The sequence below is a fragment of the Meles meles genome, chromosome 2 (assembly GCF_922984935.1).
Source record: "Meles meles chromosome 2, mMelMel3.1 paternal haplotype, whole genome shotgun sequence".
NCBI lineage: Eukaryota > Metazoa > Chordata > Mammalia > Carnivora > Mustelidae > Meles > Meles meles.
Window position 1 is genome coordinate 143400018 of NC_060067.1, and position 23563 is coordinate 143423580.

General features: G+C 40.5%; 1 protein-coding gene across 2 annotated transcripts in view; it reads right to left on the minus strand.

Moving 5' to 3' along the window:
- Nucleotides 1-23563, minus strand: part of FHIP1A (FHF complex subunit HOOK interacting protein 1A) — a 228112-nt gene that overhangs the window by 58971 nt on the left and 145578 nt on the right. For both annotated transcript variants that reach the window (XM_045993518.1, XM_045993525.1), the window contains 2 exons: nucleotides 19886-20117; nucleotides 7791-8417 (listed from right to left, as the gene is read on the minus strand). In XM_045993518.1, the coding sequence (XP_045849474.1) occupies nucleotides 7791-8417; nucleotides 19886-19990 (732 nt within the window). In that variant the 5' untranslated portion in view covers nucleotides 19991-20117. The remainder of the gene's footprint in view (nucleotides 1-7790; nucleotides 8418-19885; nucleotides 20118-23563) is intronic.

The following is a 23563-nucleotide window of genomic DNA, read 5'->3' on the forward strand; positions in this document are numbered from 1 at the left end:
AAACCGGCTGACGCCATGGGAGAAAGGTGGATGGGGGAGGGCCCGATACGGAATAGAAGCCCCCAGTGGGGTATGAGGGGCGTGAGAAAAACAGACAAACCATTTCAATATGGGAGAATTCCAAAGATTATATACATTCCTGCGTTTTCTAGTGGCCTTTATTCATGCATGCATTCACTCATTCGGAACAAATTGAACAGCTTCAGGCCAGATCCTATGTTAAAGGACAGGAAATGAACAGTAAACGAGATGGTGCACTGAGGGGCGCCTGGATGGCTCAGTGGGTTAAAGCCTCTGCCTTCGGCTCAGGTCATGATCCCAGGGTCCTGGGATCGAGCCCCACATCGGGCTCTCTGCTCCACAGGGAGCCTGCTTCCTCCTCTCTCTCTGCCTGCCTCCTTGCCTAGTTGTGATTTCTCTCTGTCAAATAAATAAAATATTAAAAAGAAAAAAAAAGATGGTGCACTGATCTCTTTTTCAGTCGGGCATCTGTGGTCCCAAAGAACAATGCCCTCTGTTTAAAGTATTTAACTCCTTGTCAACATACCCAAACAAATCATTTTAATTCTCGTTTTGAATGTGACCCCGGTGAGTTGTCAGTTATAAATCTGGAGCCTCTGGCAAGAAGGAACACAGACCGAGAGTTCTCCTTGCAGGGAAATCTAATCTTGATGTCACATTTAAAAAATCAATTACATTTGCTAACTCATGCTAAATTAACCGCAGTACAAAGGCTTTAATTCTGCCTACTCCTGATTCCTTAACCACTTTGAGGCTTTGAAGATGAATTCATAAAGACAGGCTTAATTTGCCTGACTCAAAAGCTGGGAATCACTATTCTGTATATCAATATAATTACAGCGACATTAAATTTTCAAATTATATACATCACTGACAGTAATTAAAAATAACATATACCTAATATTCACTTTTTTAGAGGAGTATTCAGAAAAGGGCATGGCTGAGATGCAAGGGGAAGCCTGCCTGTGCAGAAGGACAGTGCCACACAACAGCCGGACACAGTGTCCTGCCAAGTTCTCACCTCCGCAAAGTGGAGTTAGAGGGTAACTGTGCTGCTTTCAGAATAGCAGAAAAACAGGGAAGAAAAGAGTCTGCCGAACAGAGTGTGACATAGTTTAAAGAATAAGATCCCAAATCTTGACTGCTAAATATTTTATCTCCCTTTCCAAGACTCTGCTCAGAGTTCAGATTCATTCACCCCACCCACAAGTATTTCTAGAAGAGTGACTGTGAGCGAGCCACTATGTATGGCTGGTGCTGGGGAGCGAGCAGAGAACAGGTCAGAGCAGGTGAGCTGGAGAAAACAACCACAGAATGAATAACGACGACTGGAAAGACCACTGCTCCACAGAGGGACACAGAGGGTGCTGTGGGCATGGGACAAGGGAAAAAGAGAGGCAACACCGGATTTGTGGATCATTTTCCCAGCAGTGTGATGGCACAATCTACTTCCTTCTAAATTTCCCTTTTAACTGAAATTTTCAAAATATAAGGACCCTGAACATTTAGTTAAAAGTAAAAAGTCTATGGGGAGCCTAGGTGGCTCAGTTGCTTAAGCGTCTGCCTTCGGCTCAGGTCATGATCCCAGGGTCCTGGGACTAAGCCACAAGACAGCTCCTTGCTCAGCGAAGAGTCTGCTTCTCCCTCTCCTGCTCCCCCTGCTTGTGCGCACGCTCGCTCTGTCTCAAATAGATAAAATCTTTAAAAATAAATAAATGTCTATCCACTATTTGAACCTTTTATTGATCCTGAGCACATAGAAAAGAATTGTAAAACGTATTTATTCCTAGCCCATTAAGTGTTAACTTGGTGTTTCCAACTTACCTTCTCTCAAGGGCGTCCTTAAAAGAAAACTAAACACCATATAATACCCTACGGTTAACAACAGTTTAAAAGCTCTTCTCTGACAGCAGATGAGTACGGTACTTGTTGAGACTGTGGATTTTAGTATCAGACTTAAGGGTTTCAAACCCGACTCTGCCATTCACAGAGGGTTCCAGGGTTCCGTTTCTTCAGTGCGCTGATGCAAGCGCTAAAGAAAATAACGCATGAGCTGAGACAGGGATCATGGCTTACGCACCACAGTGTTTCCAGTGGAGGGAAGAAAGAGGACATGCACGGAGGGCTGAACAATTCAGGGAATGTCCATCTTTTTTTTTTTATTTTATTTATTTATTTGGCAGACAGAGATTACAAATAGCCAGAGAGGCAGGCAGAGAGAGAGAGAGAGAGGAGGAGGAGGAGGAGGAGGAAGCAGGCTCCCTGCTGAGCAGAGAGCCTGATGCGGGGCTTGATCCCAGGACCCTGGGATCATGAACTGAGCCGAAGTCAGAGGCTTTAACCCACTGAGCCACCCAGGCGCCCCGGGAATGTCCATCTTTAACTTGAAACATCCAATGGTACCCAGTTAATTTTAGCAAAAGAAAAAGATTTTCAGCAGATGGCTTCAGTCTGAAGCTAGCAGCAGAACAGCTGGTGGGGATCCTTTGATGCAACTCGCCAAAATAAAAAGGCCTCATAAATTTGGGGTGTGGGATAAATAACTTTCTATCAGCAGCTGTGTGCCTACAGGTTGCTTACTTCAATTTGCGCTTCTTGGTTTACGTATAAGTTGCTGTCTACTTTGGCAAATCTGTAACAAGTGATGAGGGCATAATCACCAATATGTGGCCAAAAAAATCCAAAGTGACAGGGTCATATAGAGTTGCCAATCATTTGTTGGCCCTAAATTGTTCCCCAGAGTATTCTCAATTTCCTTCTTTTCTTGGGAGAGCACGTCTTGACAGTAGAGGCAGCTTAACAAGACTTTCCTATCAACTACAACCACAGAAGTTTCCAAAAGTGGTCCAGTTTTCTGAAAGAGCCATTACTCTTCCCAAAGCCTGATGTTAACACACTTTGACAACCATACTAATTAGAGAAAGCTTTTTGTCAATTGTGGTCCTTAGCTGGATAACTAACAGAGTACACTTTTATCTTCAACATAAAGAGTTCTTTTTTTTTTTTAATTATGTTGTCAAATGTAATTATAGAAAACTAGGCATAAATGAGATTATGGGATCTATCCTGAGGGGCAACTTACCACAATGAAGCTCTATGTTCCATTCTAGAAAATAAGGTCAGCTGGAGCTGTTGTTTCCTCTTCAATTTTAATGAACTGTGTGGTGTTTTAAAACACATGGGTTTTTTTGTTTGTTTTTGTTTGTTTGTAAGTAGGTTCCACACCCAGCATGGAACCCAACAAGGAGGCCAGAACTCACAATTCTGAGATCAAGACCTGAGTTGAGATCAAGAGTTGGATGCTTAACTGACTGAGCCTCCCAGGTGCCCCTAAAACACGTTTTTATAAAAGCAACAATTACTCGGTGAAATCTGCTTAAATAAGTGGATATCCTAACATTGAAAACATCCTCCATTCTTCTCCTAATACATTTATATTTTGAAGTACAAAATACTATAAACATATAAAACAAAATAGAAAACCTCTCCCAAAATTAAATAGATTTTAATATTTTGTCATAATGTCTTTGGAACTCTATATTTTCCCCCAAAAAAGCACATTACAAATAGAGCTAAACCCTACTCCAATCCCATTACTATCTCTTCTCCTTCTTTTCATCCCCAAAAGTAACCACAATATTGACCTTAGTGTAATTTATTCCTGTGCTTGGTTTTGTACTTTTGCTGGATACATACATATCATAAAAGCATAACAAAACAAAACAGTATACACAAAGATTCTGTGAGTTCAAACTATATGTAGCTTTATGTAAATACTAACATACTGTATGACACCTTTTGCTATCTTTTCTGTTCAACATGTTTTTTAGATTATTGGTGTTCATACATGTAGAACATGTACATGTACATGCTAATACATGTGACTTACTCATTTGGAATCCTGAGTAGTACTCCACTGACACAGAATAATCCAGTTCATTTCTTTTTTTCCTTAATGTATTTCTATTTTGCTCTTCCTCAAATCTCTATTCTACTGAATGTCTTTTGTGTATATCCATGTGCCAGATTTCCCTAGAGCAGATATCAAGAAGTAAAGAGGCAGGATCACATGGTATGCAAGTATCCCATCTTATTAAACATTAGCAAAGCTTTCCTGAGTTATCATATCACTTTATATTCTCAAGAGTTCCTGCTTCTCCTCCCCTTCGACAACATTTGGTGTTATCAGACATCCAACAGTTAGCCACCCTGATGAGCATTACCTGGCGTCTCACTGCAGGTTCCATCTGCACTTTCCCTGATACTAGGGAAGATGAGCATATTTTCATGTGTTTATCGGCTTTGGGCGTCTTCTGGGAATTGCCCCTTCATAACCTTTGCCCAGTTTTCTATTGGGTTGCTTCATCATTTTCTCATTAACTGGTAGCATTACAATTATTTTTGCGTATTTTGGGCACCAACCGTTTGTAGTTACATGTGTTGCAAATATCTTCTCCCAGTCTGTGTTTCTGTTCTTAATTCCAGTCATTCTGTTATGGCTCATGCATTATCGGATGTCTTGATATTTTATTACCCATGTACAAAGTGGTGGTTAAGCACATGGGTCCTTCAGCCAGGCTGCCCAGGTTCAGATCCTGACCTTTTCTCTTACTAGCCATGTGGCCTTGTATAGACTTACTTCATGTCATTGTGCCTCGATTTCTTGATCTATAAAAAGGGTGTAACACTCGTACCTACAGTTGTGAGGATAAGATGATTTAATACATGTAAATCACTAAGAATAGTATCTGGCATAGAGAAAGTTCTCAACGAATATATTGCTGGTACCATTCTTCATAATTATGTTATTCCTGGTCTTGTACACATATTTATATGATTGTTAGCATTGATTTGTCATGTTTCATGAAGAACCCTATTGGAATTTTGATTTAAGTCACATTAACACCTCACAAACTACACCTAACAATTGCAGAGGGGAAGTGTTACCTTTACCCGGAGAGATACAGTGGTCATCACCTTAACTAATCAAGTGACCAATGAAGCATCACGAAAGGGAGACCACCTAGCACGTGCCTCTTGATACAACGCAGTAAGAAGTGTACCACATCGCCCGTAATGTATTCTTACAAACTTAACCTGAACCTAATCAAGCACTTAGACCTAACTTACAACTTGCAGGACATACAGGGGATAGGGACAAGTAAAACTACATTAGAAACAACCCTACAGCATGTCGGGCATTCAACAAGACAACGGTGGTTCTGGTAAAGTCAGTGTCAGGGAGGAAGAAATGGGCGCTGTTATAGAGCAATAGTGACTTAGACATATGACAGGTCAGAAATGTACCTTGTACTGGATCCCAGTTTGAAAAAAAAAAAAAAACCTATAAAAACCACTTGGGGCATAACTGAGAAACTAGATATTAGATAACATTTGGAATTATTGCATAGTTCTCTGAGGTATGATCATGGTACTGTGGTTATGTAGGCAAGTGCTCTTATTTGTAGGAGATACATACGAAAGTATTTGATGTCTATAACTTAATTCCAAACGTCTGTATCATCATTTCAAATGGTACGGCACAACCAAAAAGCATAAATGATAAACACAAATAATAACAATTTTGAATGTAAGTGGTGTGTATGTGGTGTTCATTTCAGTATTCTTCCAAGTTTTCTGTATTTTACTTTTTTTCATAATAAAAAGTTGTACAACATGAATGGTACTAACCTTATGGACTGATCTGCAGGGAAAGTGTCATCTACATGGTACCCACAAACTAAATAACTTTCCATTCATTTAGGTCTGCTTTTATGCCCTTCAATAAAGTTTTATAATTTTCTCTATAGAAAATTTGTTGTTAGATTTACAACAAATGTGTTAGATTTAGTCAAGAGGCAAGGAAATGCACTCACCATGAGAGCCTCCAGAAAGGAGTATAGCCCTGCTGATAACTCAGTTTTAGCCCAGTGAGACCTGCTGGTCTTCTAACCTACAGTAAGATAATACTGTAAGATAATGAAACTGTCTTGTTTAAAGTAATTTATTACAGCAGAAATAGGAAAGTAATACAGCAATGTACTCCAAAGATGCTGGGGTTCAAGTGAGAAGTCCCATTTTTACCTACAATATATTCTTTAAAAAGAGTCCATAAGAAACTACAACACTGAAGGCAATAAGGAAGGGACATTTACTACGCTGGCACACATGAAGGGAATTGGTTCTTTCCTTCCCATTTGACTATCAATCTTCGTACAATTTCTAATTCTACTCATCAGAATCCAAAAGAGATGCATGGTGCCTGGAATTTCTTTTTTTTTTTTTAAGATTTTATTTATTTATTTGACAGACAGAGATCACAAGTAGGCAGAGAGAGAGGAGGAAGCAGGCTCCCCGCTGAGCAGAGAGCCCGATGCGGGGCTCGATCCCAGGACCCTGAGATCATGACCTGAGCTGAAGGCAGAGGCTCAACCCCTGAGCCACCCAGGTGTCCCGGTACCTGGAATTTCTTAACAGAAGTTCTGGTTTTCAAAATTTTTACCCATTTGTTTGCCCAAAATAAATATTCACCAGTAAAAATAAGAATTTAGTAGCATAAAGAAGATTACTGCTTTTGAACCTCAAAGCAAAACAGAGTGCATTACTCACTAGGGTTGCTATGAGCATTTTGGGCAAGTCTGTTCTTTACTGTGCAAGACTGTTCCACAAATTACTAGACATGGAGCATCCCTGGTTGCTGCCCACTAAGCAGCTGACCTCCCTCCGTGGCCACCTCACGCCCCTGCGACGACGAAGCATGCCCCACAGACATTCCCAACTGCCCTCTCCCCATTCAAGAACTACCCATACAGCCTTTGTTAATAATGAATCTCATCTACTTGTGTCAACTTGCTGGCCTGTTAATAAACTCATTAAAGGCCCTAAGATTCCCTAAAGGCCCTAAGATGCAGAAGCAGGCATACTCAAGACGATATAGTTTATCAAGGAGTGCCATGAGGTGATGATAAAAGAAAAGCCAATGGACTAGACAGTGTTCACTGAGCAGGGAACATGAAAAGAGCTGTTGCCCAACATCTCCAACAAATCAGAAGATATAAATCTGCCATTCAAACCCCCCTTCTAAAGACAACACTGACACAAAAAAAAACTAATCAGCATCCTGAAGTATCTTCAGGGTCCCAGACGGCTCCCATTCCTTTGTGGACCTATGATCATGGTTGGACCACTGGCATGGTAACGTCTGCCAAGGACCTTGCGCTCTCTTTCTCACCAGGCTGATGATCAGGAAACTGTACAGAGTAGCAGATTTCCTGCTCCCTCGAACTGTAAATATGTGTTTATTTTTAAAAACAGAACCGGTGTTTTGTATCTACAATTATGGTCATTATCTTGCTGAGAAACAAATTAATTTGTGAAACCAGCTGAGCGGGCTCACCGCATGCCATGATTCTAGGTAGGGTGCGAAATCGACTTGAAAAGCAGGAATACAGAAAGTGCAGGTTTCACCGATCACTCAGGATACGCTCTTAAAAAAAAAACTAAAATCATTCTTAATCCAACAGAAATGACACAAGAAATAGTAACGCATATAGTTTCCTCTGCTGGCTTATTTTGAGCTGACAATGCTCGGCCAAATAGCATCGCAACTTAGATTCCCCTGCTCCCTCCAATGGATTTCCTGCAAACATCTTCCCTTAAAAGTGCCAAGGACAACTCGCTGAACAGAAAGGAATAGAAAAAGTATTTACCAGTAGCACAGGAGAGGAAAAGAGGAGTGGATGGAAAGCACGCCAATGAGAGGCACTTACTGGACAAAAGTAGGTGTTCTCCACAATGTGATGGGCCACCATGCTGTTCTCGGCAGACAGGGACATGATGAACAGCAAAGCATCCCGGGCCTGCTGACCTACTGTTCCCTCTCGGTGAATGAAGGGAATCAGAAGGGAGAAGATGAGGAAGTTGGCGGCCCCTTGGTCCTCACTAGTGTGGAAGAAGAGTTCCAGGATAGAGGGATCTTTGGCAAGGATGGAACAAAGCTGATTGAGCAGGACAACCAGTTTCCCCTCCACGGCGGGGGTGGTTGTTCCCGAACAAGAGCTCAGCAACATCATCAGGGGCTTCAAGATGGGCTTGTGGTGCAGCAGAGGCTGGTGGGACTGGGTGACCAACATCTCATACATCTTGAGCTGCTCGATTTTAGTCTCATCAGTAAATTCCCTCCGCAGGCTCCAAAGGAAGAGCTTCTCCATGATGTTCTCCGAGACCACAAATTCCAGAATTGGCCCCATCGCAGCATCCTTGGCTTGCTCTTCGATCAGCAAGAAGAGCATGTGTTCTACATAATTCTGTACGGCACTGGCCTCATCTGGAGGGATGGACCCATATTTCGCCTGGGTGTTCTTCAAGGGGTCGTGCTTCTCTAAGATCTTCACAACCTGCAACCAATGCAGACATTTGTCATCCACCTCGTGTTTATCATTTCAAAAACACACCGCCACTGATTGTATTGTATCTTCATGGGACATGAGGAGCCATGGCCCACAGTAAGGTAAATTATGAAGGGGCGCCTGGGTGGCTCAGTCGGTTAACCATCTGACTTTGGCCCAGGTCATGATCTCAGGGTACTGGGATCGAGTCCACAGGGAGTCTGCTTCTCTCTCTCTGCCTCTTCTGCTGCTCCCCACCCCTGCTCATGTTCTCTCTCTCTCTCTCAAATAAACAAATAAAATCTTTTTAAAAAAAGATAACTATGAACCCTGTGTTTGTCTCTCTCATGAGGGTAAAATAAAATGGTTAAACTATAGAAAGCATGTGTTTGAAGATGTTCATTTATAATAGTTATAAATTTTGGCAACCTAAATGTCAAAGATCATATGTTTAAAAAAATTAAGTTACATCCATTCATAAGCCTTTATTATAAAAACCACTAAGCAAAATGAAAAACTGTGAGTGATATAATAGATGAAAAGTCATTTATATGTGGTTAGATCCATCATTATCAACTATATCAAAAACATGTATGTGAAGAAAAATCAAAAAGAAATATGGAAAAATAATTATTTTTGTGTTCAAAGGCATGACAAGTTCTCAATTTTTTTCTGAACTGTCAAGAACGTAATATTGCTTTTTAATTTTAAAATACATTAAATAGGTAGATTTATTTAGGACTAATTTATTAAAACTAATTTAAGACTGCCCATGTTCTTCTACAGAGTTGATCTGGAGGTTCCAACAGGGAACACCGCTCCTCACACGTCCTCAACAGAACATCCCTCCCCCTTCTATTTGGATGGGCACCTTCTTCTATCACGCCTGCAAGATTAGGTTGGATGAAAGGAAACCGATGAACGAAGGACACATACCTAGCAGAATGGCATATGCCGAAACTAAAAAAAAAAATAAAATAAAATGAAGGTTTTGAACTCTGCATTTTTTTTAAACCAGAAAAATTTCTGACATGACCAGTTACAAAATAAATCCCTAACATAGCAAGTCTCTGATGGAAGCAGTAAAAGTTTTGGAAATAGTGGTGATGGTTGCATATGGTGTTTAACGCCACTGAACTAGAAACTTAAGAAGGGTTAAGACGGCAATCTTTGTTATATACATTTCACCACCAGAAGAGAAAAAATCAGTTGATGGTAAAATATAAATAAATCCCAGTTAGGTCAGCCCTGGGACAGCCCTGTTGTTTCTCTCTGCTGACTACTGAATGCTTCCTACCTCTCTCTGTCCATCAAGATTATTTACACCTTGGGACCCAGAAATTAAAACAATTTTTTCATCTCAACTCCCATGTAACCGTATGACTTGGAATTTCTAGGATAATACCCATTCAGTTTACTTCCTTTAAAATGTATACACATAATCTGAGACAATGCAAAACCTTATCAATGACTTGATCTCTGGTCCTTTCTGCCTTCCTGAACTGCATGCTGTAGGGATCATGTGTGTCTTCTGCTGTACCCTCTTGGCCCAGTTCTATAGCGTGCTGTTACATGGCCTATATTTAGGTTATAGAATTTTTGCAAGTCACTGGGGAAGCTGGCAAAGGTACAATGCTATGTCAGCATGCATGAGCAATGAGAAAAATTTATTCCTCTGGAAAAGGTCTGAGATTTTCCCCTGTCAGAAATGAGGCAAAGGAGCATTTATAGACCAGGAAAGTGTATCCAGGATGAATAGATTTCCACAGAATCTGTCATTATAAATTATTAAAATTATAAAATTAATAATGCTGTCACAAAGGAAAAAATCACTCCAACACCCAAGTTGGCATGTCCAATGAGAAAGGACTTTCAGTAAGCAGCTCCCTGGGTGGAACAGGGCTCAGGGACCAGTGGCCCCAGCGTACCCACTGGACAAGCCCTCTCCTTTAAGGCATGCCAGACTCCAGAACTCACCCCCTCCCCACCTCCCCCAACTTCCCAGAAGTCCTCCAGAATTCCTCGGAGGTCTGAGGATCTCACTGGCAGAAACCCTCACTGGCAGAAATGCTGGGGCCTGGCTGTCCTTTCCCTCTGCTCTGGCCTTGGCAGTTTCTGGCGTGGGACCACAGTAACGCACATTTCCAAAAGGGGCTTCCACCTCAACACGCATGTTCTCCAGCCCCAAATGCTCTACCTTCAAGGCTCCACATTCTGAAGAAGAAATTAGTAACATACTTCATCAGTTCCCTAATTTCAAAGTCCACATACTGAGTTTACTTATGAGAGCTATCTATATACAGGTAGGCCTCAGGGTAGAAATGTAATTATACTTCTCATGTGTGCTCAGACTGTCTAAACTGTTGAAAATTGAAACTGTGCTTTATATACTGTTAGTGGTGGCACAAATTAGCTCAACCTTTCTGGAAAACAATTTGGCAATATGTAACTGAAGCTATAAAATTGCTCCTGCCCTTTGACTTTGTAATCTCACTTTGGGGAAAATGCCCCAAGGAAACAATCTAAAAATAATTTGTTAAGAAAGGTTCACACCAAAGATATTTTCAATAATGAAAAATAAAAACACCATTGACCCAGTCAGTCAATAATAAGAGGATCATAATGAAAATGTTACATCACCATACAATAAAGCTATTAAAAATAAGCACTAAGTGAATCAAATCACTACACGCAAATGTATATAGGAAACAATTTAAGTTAAAAACTAAATATACTGACAAACAGAAGTAGGATCAGAAATGAGTCTGAAAAGACATAAATGGGATTTTTAGGTTAATGAGTTCTTCTCCCCTGTAAACTGATCTAATGTCATAATATAAATAAAAATTAAAATAGACATAGTAATCTCGTACTCTGTCTTTTAAAAGGGACGAAAACACTGAGTTAAAAACAATTCATAATTGAAATCTCCTAATTCTCAGAAATTCCTAAGCAATATAAATTTACACATGTGTATGTACTTAGACCACATGCACGCATGTGCTCCTCACATACCTAAATGTAAGTAATATACAGAACTATTCCCGTGGGCACAAAGTATATTCTTCTCATAGATTCGTCATTTATATTATTGTTTACTATATTGTATACTGTAATTCCTTTGCAAAAAGACCTACTTTTTTTTTTAAGGTTTGTCATAGCAAAAAAGAGAGAGAGAACTGAGGTTTTTATACAGAAGGCAAACAATTGAGCCACTTTGGAATTGAAGCATCTTTACCCTCTTGATAGCATAAGCCTCGTGTACCCTGCCTTCTGGGTTACGAGGCAGAGAAATGCCAATGCAGAGCTTTAATAACCCACAGAAGATGTAAGGTTTATCGGTCGTGTGGAATGGAGCGGACATATTAGGAGTCCTACTCATTCCCAGCCCTGGCCGAGTGATTTCACTGCCAGGAAGAGGGTGTGTTACACCAAGGCCTGTGAGTCACGGAATCCACAGTGCTCAGCAAAGTGTTAATTATGCCTCTGCTGACACATGTCCTTAACGTCCCTCCTCAGGTGTCAGGATCCGCCCAGGCCAACTCCTTTTCCCTTCCCGGCAGACACACCCACGACCTGCTTTTCTGAGTGGGTCCTTGGGGCCCATACCCAGGGCCTGGGGCCTAACCAGACGGGGAATGTCTAAGAAACTTCTTGCCTAGCGCACGACATGTACTAAAACGCTGAAGAAATTCTGATATGTCCCAAGTTTGCTGCCCAGCTGGTGTCACAGTTCTCTCTACTTCTGCAGACAGATGCCTGATGTGACTGGACTTTTCCTTATTCTTTCCTTTAGCGCTGTCTTCTCACATCACTTCCACCAAACCCTGAGATTCCTGCGTGCTGACTTCTGCCTGCTGCCTACTGTCACGCGTTGATCCACTCTGACCTTCTAGTCCCACAAATCCACAGTCCCATGCTGTTCCCAGTGGCGTCCCCAGGCCAAGCACGTTCCCCTGAGATCTTCTATCTTGGGCTCTCGACCTTGCCACAGGTCTCCCAGCCCTGGCTTCTGGGCTATATACTTTGCCTCGGGGATTTAGTTCAGGGGAAAAAATACTACTAAGGGAGCTGGATGGACCCAAGGATGGAAGAGAGGGAAAGCAAGCAAAACATGCTATGCAAACATTTCCTTTACAAGTTCACTTCTCTAGGCTGAAAATGCCATTGAATAAAGCAATCAGCCCCCGATAATAGCCCAAGCTCAATGGGTATGCCAGCTAAGCTGGGAAATAGCATTGTCGATGTTTCACTGATCATGGCTCGGCATTTGTTGGTCCACAAACTTTAACAAATACAAGCTGGTTTATGTGTGTGTGAATCATGAGCCTGGATCACATAGAGATTCTCATGTAAATTATCACAATTCTAAAAAGAAACAAACACACAAAAGATCAATAGTGTAAATGATGGTATACAAATTACCATCTGACCAATAGAGCTACATTTTAACCTAAGTCATTTGACTTAGGTTAATGGAAGGTTATTATGGGTAAATGAGATGAACAAAGAGCATATTTCTTTCACTGAGGCTATCTGCTACTCCTATCCTTAGCTCTAATGATGGTCCCCAACGGTCAGTAATAATAGGTCTGAATTCCAATATTCACAAATTCTAAATAGGAAGCTCAAATGCTTTCAGAATGAAAGAGCCACATAATCACTCCTCCAGCTAACAAATGATTATTCTTTGTGGTAAACACAAGTGTTTATCTGTCAGCTTAGCTCTGACTCCATCTTAATATTGCTTTGTGTCTTACATACATGCACGTATTAAGAAATGACTACTTATGCTGCTTTGGTTAGAGCCTCGTTATTTCAAGAAAGTCACATGAGTACAACCCATACTTTGAAATCCTTTGGAATGCTAATTTAAAGTGGCATCGTGGAAAAAACCAAGTTACTAAGCAACATTTTCCACCACATAGAGGAAGGGCAGGCTTTTACGATCTTAAGGCAAATTCCACTTAATGTACCAAATAACTACAACAAAAGTAAGTTTCCATCCAGTCCTTAATCATTACTTAACAGCCATGTCTTTCAATCTGGCATATTCCTTGCACACTGACTGCCATGAGAGACATCTACTAAGTTGTTTCTTTTTATATTAAGATAACAGCCTAATAACATACATGTGCTTGTACAATTTGGTTCATTTCCACTCCAGTCCCAAACTCCGGAGGCATGTCTAAATCTGGGATAAAACGGGGAAAAGCAGGCGCTACAGCTACACACCATTCCTCCTTGGGACCAGAGGTGGTCTAGCACTACTGCAACAAAGAAACATGGTAGGAACATCAATCAATAAAATAACATAATAAACTACTCCTTAGATATGTTTTTTAAATTTATGTATTAGGGAAAGGCTTATTTAAGAGTAATGATCTATGTAATAATATTCCATTCCATGGCCAAAACAGACACACTGAGTATATAGAGGGTGAGTTGCTGACATTTCCACAGGTTCAACCTTTCAAAGTGCAATCGGAGCACAAGTTAATGCCTCGACCCGCTAAAGAAACATAGCTTCTTTTCTGCTTTACTTCCTACTGTCAACTTTAGAGCTACTTGAAAAGCTGAGATAAAATTTTTTTTAAATATTAGCAAATATCACCTAAGATATTAAGAAGATCGGATTCCCTAATACTCCCCCATGTTTCGTCTCTCAAAGACTGTATTTAATTGCTGTCAGTTAATCTAGGACAAGGCACAGACCAAAAGAACGAAGATGAACAGAATGAGAGAATCGGTTGCACGGAGGCAGACTGAAATGCGCATCTCAAATCCACTATCAGTACCCTATACTTCTTTAATAGAATCCCGCTACTTGGAGATCCATACAAGATACTGTACTTAAGGGCCGCCTGAGTGGCTCAGTCATTAAACATCTGCCTTTGGCTCAAATCATGATCCCAGGGTCCGGGGATCCTGCCCTACATCAGGCTCCCTGCTCTGCAGGAAGCCTGTTTCTCCTTCTCCCCCCACTTCCCCTGCTTGTGTTCCCTCTCTCACTGTCTGTCAAATAAATAAATAAAATCTTAAGAAAAAAAAAGATACTGTACTTAAAATATCTTATCTATTTCTGCATTATTATGGAAAGACTTTTGACTTAATTAACTAAACTCATTGTCTTTCCTATCCTCACCCCCATCAAGAAGAAAAAGGCTGCTAGACCCACTAGCTTTACTTCGTCTACCACCATTACTCTATTTGAGCTCTGACATTTTCCTGGTTTAAAAATGTATAACCACTGACTTTTGGAGGCTGAAGATAGTGAGGAGAAGCTTTTGACTACTGACCAACCAGAAGCACATAGAAATGTGCATTTCCACTTGTTTTGTTTTGTTTTGTTTAATATTTGTTTATTTTTATTTGACTTGGTTGTGGAGCTCAAGGAGGGACTCGATTCCAGGACCCTGAGATCATGACCTGAGCCAAAATCAAGAGTCAGATGTTTAACCGACTGAGCCACCCGGTGTCCCCCAATTTATTTTATTTTTAACCCATCACCTCTGTTTTCCTGGCTCTAAGAACAGATACCACTAAGTATATAACCAATACTGATTTGATTCTTAAAAGGAGAGGACAGAGAATGAATAGGGCAAAATGCAAGAAGCTTCACAAAGTACAACTCTGCCATTGTGAAAAAAACTAGTGTGTGGGCAGGTTAATTTACACGGAAATATAGTTGAATAGTTTATTATCTGCTGGGCCAATGCTTCTTACTTCTTGCTTGCTCTTCCATTCAGAAGAAGCAAAGAAGCAAAAGCAAGAGATAAAAACAATAGTCTACCAGACTATAAACTGTAGAGACTTAGAGACTACTAGAAAAATTAAACATCCACTCACTCCCCCAAATTGCTCATCATTAAATGTAAGTCCCGGGGCACTTGGGTGGCTCAGTCTCTTAAGTGTCTACCTTTGGCTCAGGTCATGATTCTGCAGTCCTGGGACTGAGCCCCACATGGGGCTCCCTGCTCAGTGGACAGTCTGCTCCTCCTAACTGTCCTCTCTCTCTCTGTCAAATAAATAAATAAAATCTTTTTTTTTTAAATGCCAGTCCAAAGATCCTACTAGAAAACTACAGAATGTTTTAATATGAGTGCATGTTCATGTTCAAAGGTGTTTTCTAAGTCACCTAGCTCTTCTAAAGTTGTATTTTATATTTCCTGTCTCTTGGTTCAACAGTTTATTGAACATCTACAATAGGCTTACGATATTCTTGGCGATTTATTGAACATCTACAATAGACTTACGATATTCTTGACACTGGAGATGTAGGTAAGTTACAAATGGTCTCTGACCATGAGGAGCTCAAAATGAGACTGGGAAGAAGCTATCGTACATGTAATTTTAATAAAACATGGTTGGTCTAACAGTGAAAAAACACTCGGGATGCTGTTGGAGCACAGAGTGGAAACATAGAAGAGAATACAGTAGGTTTCCTAGAAGAACTGAGGTCCCAAATGAGTCCTTAAGAAAGAAAGGCATTTAGCCAGGGGGAGGGATATTATAGGCAGGAAGAGGAGGAAATGCATAAGGCAGAGAAGCCTGAACTAGCATGCCAGGCACTGCCTAGGAGTGGGGGTGGCTAGGAACTCCAAGTAACGCTGCATTTCTGGAGACTAAATCAGAGACAAGGAGTGAAATCAAGACCCTATGTGACATCCTGGCCTGTAGGTGCCCAGAGGCCACTAAAGTGTCCAACTAGAAACAAGATACAGGCAGATTCGGGTTTTCGATTCACTGTTCTGGCAACTTTCCAGCAAAAGATGGCATCTCGGGGCGCCTGGGTGGCTCAGTGGATTAAGCCGCTGCCTTCGGCTCAGGTCATGATCTCAGGGTCCTGGGATCAAGCCCCGCATCGGGCTTTCTGCTCCGCGGGGAGCCTGCTTCCTCCTCTCTCTCTCTGCCTGCCTCTCTGCCTACTTGTGATCTCTCTCTCTGTGAAATAATAAATAAATAAAATCTTTAAAAAAAAAAAAAAAAAAAAAAAGATGGCATCTCAGAAAGCAACTGGAAGCACAGGCCAGCAACCAGGCTATAGGATTCCTGTAGCCTCGATTCTCCGAAGTCACTGTTAGGCACATAACTATTCCTGAATGTCCACTAGAGAACCTTTGTGGGGATGTCATGAGCTCCCTGAATCCAGGGAGCCCTTAGGAAACTCAAATGCTCGACTAGTTCAAGGTCTCTCAGCCTGCGAGCCTCCAGAATCCCAGACTGCCTTAGATGACGGAGGCTGCAGAACAAGCTGTCTCTGACGGATAGCAAGGTGTAGGTGGGCAAGCGGATATCCTCCTCCATCAAAGCTTGCTTTGTTAAGTCAAGGTCTGGAACAGAAGCTACTAGTAAACAGCGGAACAGAACCTGTCAAATACATGTTAATTATGCTGAATTTATACTTAAGTATCCTAACAAACAGAAGGACTCCGGATACCACAGACTTCTGTTGAATTCATTTTCCCTAATTTACCATATTAAAAAAAATAACACTGTGCTTGCCAGCTAACGGGACACTTCAGTAAATACGATGCAGTCACCCAGTTCTGACTAGGCCACATTTCTTGCCAGTCTTACAGGCTTCCTTAGGTTGCCTCAGGGGAACGCAGGGGCTGTCGTCCCACAAGTCACGGGAGTTTCTGTCAGACTTTAGCTCATTCCCCAGTCCTCTCAACCATTCTACCTGTGTCCCCAGCCTGAATGACTCCCAGCCAAGTACTAATGTATAAACCTCCAAATCAGTGAGTATCATTTATTCCTATCAACTGAAGGTCCCAGGCCTTACCCCACATGTAGCCCTGCCTCTCCACTTTGCCTTGTCTTCACCTTTCTATTTTTACCACCGGAAAAAGCCAACACTGAGCATTCCTTCCCAATACCTCTTCGCTAAAATGTTCTTTTCCTTTGTTATCAAAACCTTCCTTTCCTATAGTCAAGCTAGCCAAATCTCACTTCCTCCATTTCCCAAGCCATTTTCACAGATAATAGTCCCTTCCTTTGACTTAATTCCGTAGTCACTATTATTCATTTTCTAATAATGCATCTCTCCTTGTCATCCAAATTAGCACATACATTCTTTAATAGCCCAGACCAAGGATGACATATCCCCATGTGCCACTGGTGCAGCCTACAATGATGAATCCATAGTTGGGGCTAGTAAATCTCCATTTAACAATAATGGTGCTGACATGCATGTGCATTTCTTGAACCAGTACTTTTATTCATAAAGGTAACCAAAATAGCCTTTCTTGGAAGCAGAGAGAGACTTCAGGAACTTTGCAGATTTATTTAAAAGGAAAAATCAAGTCTAAAGAGGTAAGCAAGTTAAAGAAATGACTGATAGATGAATAAGACCAAGAGTGTCCGCACTTTATGAAAAGAAGTATTTAATAACTGGACACTACTCCCTCTGACAAAGTTATCCTTACCCTGAACTCAGTATTCTCCTGTACTCAACAAAGGGTGCCATGCTTCAGATCACCCAAAATGTTGGATGATGCTGAAGTCATTCATAACGGGATATGGAAACAAGTAATATGATTATGGGACCAATATTTACTCCTTCACCAGTGGGAAAGGGTATTTAAACATTCTTGAAGTTAGACTCTCCAACACGCCAGCAGTTTTGGAGAAAGCTTGCCCAGGATGGAATCTGACAGGGCAAATGATTCATCTGCATAAAATCAAGAGGTCAATGATATTTCCTGTCTTTGAAGACTGGTGCAGAATACTAAATGGATCACATCACAGATTCCCCACCAGGAATGCTTACAACAAAAGTATTTTTACACAAATAAATAAAATGGGCCCAGAGCCAAGAATGTGAATTAGAATGATGGACTTTTTCAGCCAAATGAAATGACTGAGGCCGAAAGTATTCTCAATATTAATGTCTAACTGCGCACTCCTACCAATTAAAAAAAATGAGCACCATAATTATTGGATACATTAATAAATGTACACATACTAATATGTGACTATATTACATACTTAATAAACCCCAAATAGAAATTTTCAAAAGATAAACATAAAAACAGGCCTTCTAAAATACTCTTCCTACACCCAAAGGACTAATGGGCACATCCCTTAGGGTTCACAACCCCACTTTAGAACCAGCATATTAAAAAACTTATAAAAGTGCAAAGTCAATGATAATTGCTCTAATTATCTGGAAAACTCCTGAATTACTTGCCTCCCTTTACTGAAGCAGATGTGTCCTTAAAATCCAGAGCAGACCCATTAAGATTCTAATAGCAAAATGTCAGAAAAAGGGAAATGCATAAAAAGTCTTGTAAGCTTTACACTAGTGACAAGAAGCTACAAAGTGTAAGTGACCCAGAAGCAGAATTGATTTTGTTTTTGATCTAAACTGTGTCCCCCATAATTGCTGTGATTTGCAGGCTCAGTGCTTTAACCCCTCTGCTGTTTCCAGCCACAGGAAGGAACTGGGTAGTCATTAAAAAACTGTCACATAAATAGCCACTTACCAGCTCACCTAGGGAGTGTAATGTTGGACAAGTAGTAAAGAAGACCAATTTTATTTATTTTACTACTTGTAAACTCCCTGAGGAAAGTGGTGAGCTGATAAATTTTCTGAACATTGAACCCGTAATTATCTATACAAGTGGATCAGAGTTACAGAGAAGTCAAACTGAATGATCAAAAAAACTTTTATAATCAGCTTTGTAATGAATTCAGATACTGCCAGGCATCTTCTTTCCTTAAATTATGCAGGGACCACCAGCCGGAAAAATGGTAGAGCACAGAGGTCAAATACATCAGCCAAGGGACCAAGATCTACTATGTACTTGCTTAGAAACTCACTATCTGTATAACCTCAAGAGAGTTAACTCCGCCTCTCTAATCCTCCATTCCCTCATCTGTAAAATGAGGAAACTGACACTAACGGCCTTATGGGTTTGTGGAGAAGAGTAAATGACATAAGGCTTTTGAAGTACTCAGCACAGCACTTGGTAAATATTTAATAAATGTGTATTTTAGCACTGTTACAGTGTAAGGACTAGATGGAAATCACCAGGGAGGGGGAAAAGAGGGTCTAATCCTGGTCAAGTCTATTGCAACATGATGTCCAAGCTCCTTTCAGGTCAACGACTGTTCTTCCAAAAATATCTGAGGAATATACGTGTTCCCTAATTAATGGCTTTTATGGAAACCATGGTTTACAACTAGATACCTCATGAAGAAAGGAAAGGCAGGGAGAGAGAGAGAGAGAGAGAGGGAGGAAGGAAGGAAGGAAGGAAGGAAAGGGAGGAGGGAGGGAGGGAGGGAGGGAGGAAGGAAGAAGGGAAGAAAGAAAGAGAGAAAGTGGCTTTTCTTCCTACCTGCAAAGGTTTTGCTCCCTATGTTTCTGGAAGCCCAGTCACCCATCATAGAGGTAGGAAAGCCCTGGTTCAATGGGATAGAGGACTCATGGGCTACCTAGACCAGCAGAGAAAGGGCAGCTCATACATTACCTGTGCCCAGTGGTTTTTAAATACAATCATGCATGTTTCTGGGTCTACTCCCTGCAGGCTCACGGCCTGCTGGAGTTTGTTTTCCGTTGTAACTGATGACATCATAAGCCTTCATAAATCAGTGCTTCTAAGTCATATTTAATTTTCAGGAAAATTTGGCAAGCAGTCACTAACTTTCAAGTATCACATAAGAAACATAACTTCTTCACATTTCACTGTCATCTTCTGAAACCTGTAATGACAAACAAAAATGCATCTCGTTATGTTCATATATTAAATAGGACACTGGCCATTAAATTTAAATCAGAACATAGACATTCTCAAAGACTAACACAGGACAAAAATATCTACAAAATAGACATTTCTACCCATTCTTTCTTACTCTTACCTTGCTACTAAAAATATAAAAAATGATGCTACCAAAGCTACACACATAAATTAAACAATTATTGGGTTTATTTTCTTCACTACCACCAACCAAACCCCCTAGACAGTAAGTCTAATCGTTCAAATCTAGTTTCTATAACAAAGCAAGAAACTATGATACCAATGTCCGTGGAATTTAAAAACATCCAGAAACAGGAAAGCCATTAGTTAATAGTGACAGAAATAAATGCCATAATGCAACTTGGGGTAGTTCTAAAACAGCACCCAGACTCCTGGGTCCAATATGATTGAATTTTTTTTTTAATCAATGGCTATCATAATGGAATTGAAAGCATTCTCAGTCATTTCATAGCTACAAACCAAGTTAAGGTTTCTGGCTTTTCCAAAAAATAATAGAATTCCAAGTAACCTTGACAAATCGGAGATAGAAATGATCCATCAAAAAACAAGATAGTGCTTCCTCAGTGAGAGTACAAGGTAGCACACTTACAAATGGAAAATGAATTATGTGGATAAAATATGAAGAGAGTCCGACTACCAGAGAGCCAGGAGGGAGCAAAAAGATATTGAGGTCATAGAGCATACAGCAAATAGGATCCAGTTGCATGGAACTAACTCACAGAGAGAAGCAGCAATATAGGCCCAGTATCTCCCCAGTTTGGTCAGCTCACAGAAAGGACGGGTTCTGGTTCAAAAAACTATTTTTTTGAGTGTACAGGCTGGAGAGAGTTTGAGGTACAGTGATTACATGATAATTATTAGTGCATTGGAAATAAAATCCATGATAAAATTTCCAGACTTGTAGTGTCAAAAAACAAAAAACAAAAAAAACCATCAGCAATTTTTCAGCCGAGTAATATGAAGGGTATTATGAGGAGAACACCAGTTGACTGCTCCTCCTACAAACAATAAAACGTGAGAAAGGGGGTTTAAGATGAAGATTTAGGTTAGATTTCTGGGTCAAGTTCTTTGTAGGGAGTGAAATTAAACACTAGAAAATTGTTAAGGCATATTCTCTTGGGGATGGGAGGCTAACCATTCAACATTCATATCGTGAAAAAAATGGTAGAACATAAGAAAAGAAAACTGGCTCGAATTCATCATTCTGAGGAAAGGAAACATTTTTTAGGGAGAATGGAAGAGGATTAAAGTATGTAGAAAGAGGAAAGTCTGTTTGAAGAAGGCTCACAGAAATCACATACCTGAGGAAAACAGCTAATGTGTATCTTCTATGACTATATTTTATTATTCAAATTGGTGAATTCCCTGACATGTAATTCCTAATAATCCAAATTTATTGTTCTCAATAGGACATTGTCCACTGCCAACAATGGCTCTTTGTCACTGAGAGGCATGTTTTACTGGGCCCATCGGTATTTTAAAACCCAGAAGTGGCCTCCCCACACACACAGGGTACGTGCTCCCCATCTCTGAGGTCCTGGCCGCTCCCTAGGATCCTACAGCCAAGCCAGCCCCTTCACGTCACATAGGCTGGTCCTCGGAGGTAACAATTCAGCAGGCAACCCTGTTTTAAGTGATAATAAATAAAACAAGTTCTTTTTTTTTTTTAATAAAACAAGTTCTAATTCAATTCCCTCATTGTCTTAAACATAGTATTTCTGTGAAAATGCTTTTATTCAGAGGATACAATCATAATAATGAGGAAAATCAGAATGTTTTGGTTTATCCCAGAGGTTCAAAAAGTACAAGACTCTTTAAGACTCCTTCCAGCGCCATGATTCTCAGATTCATCTTGAAACGTATGAGGGGAACATTCAACATGCCAACTGCTTCTAAATCAAAATTAGGAACGTGCTCCCTAAGGGCTGTGAAGCCTGTTCTCAAAGGGACTTTGCATGCAATCCTTGCAGAGAGAGAGACTTTATTCAGACAAGAGAAATATCTTAGCTAAAATCACAAACTACCAGTTAGTTTTGATAGAAATGGAATGTCTCCTGATTCCCAGTCCAGGGTTCCTTCTAGAAATCTTTATTCTTTGCCTGGCTATGATCCCTGGCCCTATTCCCTTAAGGAAGTTGTATCTTCTCTGAGAAAAGTGCATCTCACTTAGATGTTGCTTTACCCAATCATACTTCTGAAACAGATGCCTGAAGAATGTGGTAAGTCAAGCAAGCCACATTTAAGAAGGAAACACTGTGCCAGAAGATTCTATAAATGAAACTACTTCTGAATAAACCCAGAGACAAAAGCGCTGGATATTTCCACTCTCTTTCTCTCTTATTCCCCTGTTAGAGTATTCAAGCACTAGCATGTCCCCAGGGCAATATAAAACTACAAGAAAGAGAAGGCTCCATATTGATGAGAGACACAGAAAGGCGCCTTTCCTCAAGCGACGAGGTTTCTAATACATTTCTGCATTCACCTATTGTCAGGCTTTACTTTCTTCCTTTTTGCATTTTTCCACTCCAAGCTTTTTATTTAACTCTCAGAGCACAGTTAAAGTCTCAAGTGAAGAACAGAGCAGGACAAAACTTAGCAAAAAGCCAGGAGCAAGTAAAAGAGGCTGCTGTCACCAGAACATGGGCTTGCATCATGAGTATGGCATTGTTGGACATTTCCCCCTTCTTGCCCTCTGCTCTCTTCAGCCTATGGTACCTGGGGTAGCGACTGCTCAGAGGAACACTCCTGCCACATATTCAGCCCGTTCTTCCCAGAAATACCCACCACATGCACACCAACTTGAATTTCATGCCTGGGAAAGAGCTCTGTAAACCCATTCGGAGGGATTTTGTTTTCTTCAAAGGAACCACCAATCCTGAAAAATACCCAAAGGACTCTCTCCAACAGTGGTTGCCTATGGTTTTGTGGTGTGGTTGCTGAGGGTTTGTTTTTGTTTTTTTTTTTTTTTTTGGCATGGCAGGAGGAGGAGCTATCAAAACACATGTATACGCCGGCATAGATTTTATACCTCAAAGACAGAACTGACTATTGAGTAGTCAAATTTATATATTTCATTAATAATATATACAAAAATATTTTCATCAGTAAGGAAAGAAAAATGTTATTAACTCATCATTGGAGATAGAGATAACTGACATAAGAATTATAGGTATTCTTATTTGCCTTTTTTTTAGAAAGTACATGATATCTTCTGACTATGAAAAAAGCTCACGCATATGCTTCCATATCATAGGGTTATAAAACATACTATATAATCATAAAAGGTTGATTCTAGTCATCTAGATTATACCTCTTTCTACTGTAAAAATTCCTTCAACCTCATTTCCAAATAGACAGATATCTTTACCTAATTTCAGCCTCCTTTGAAAA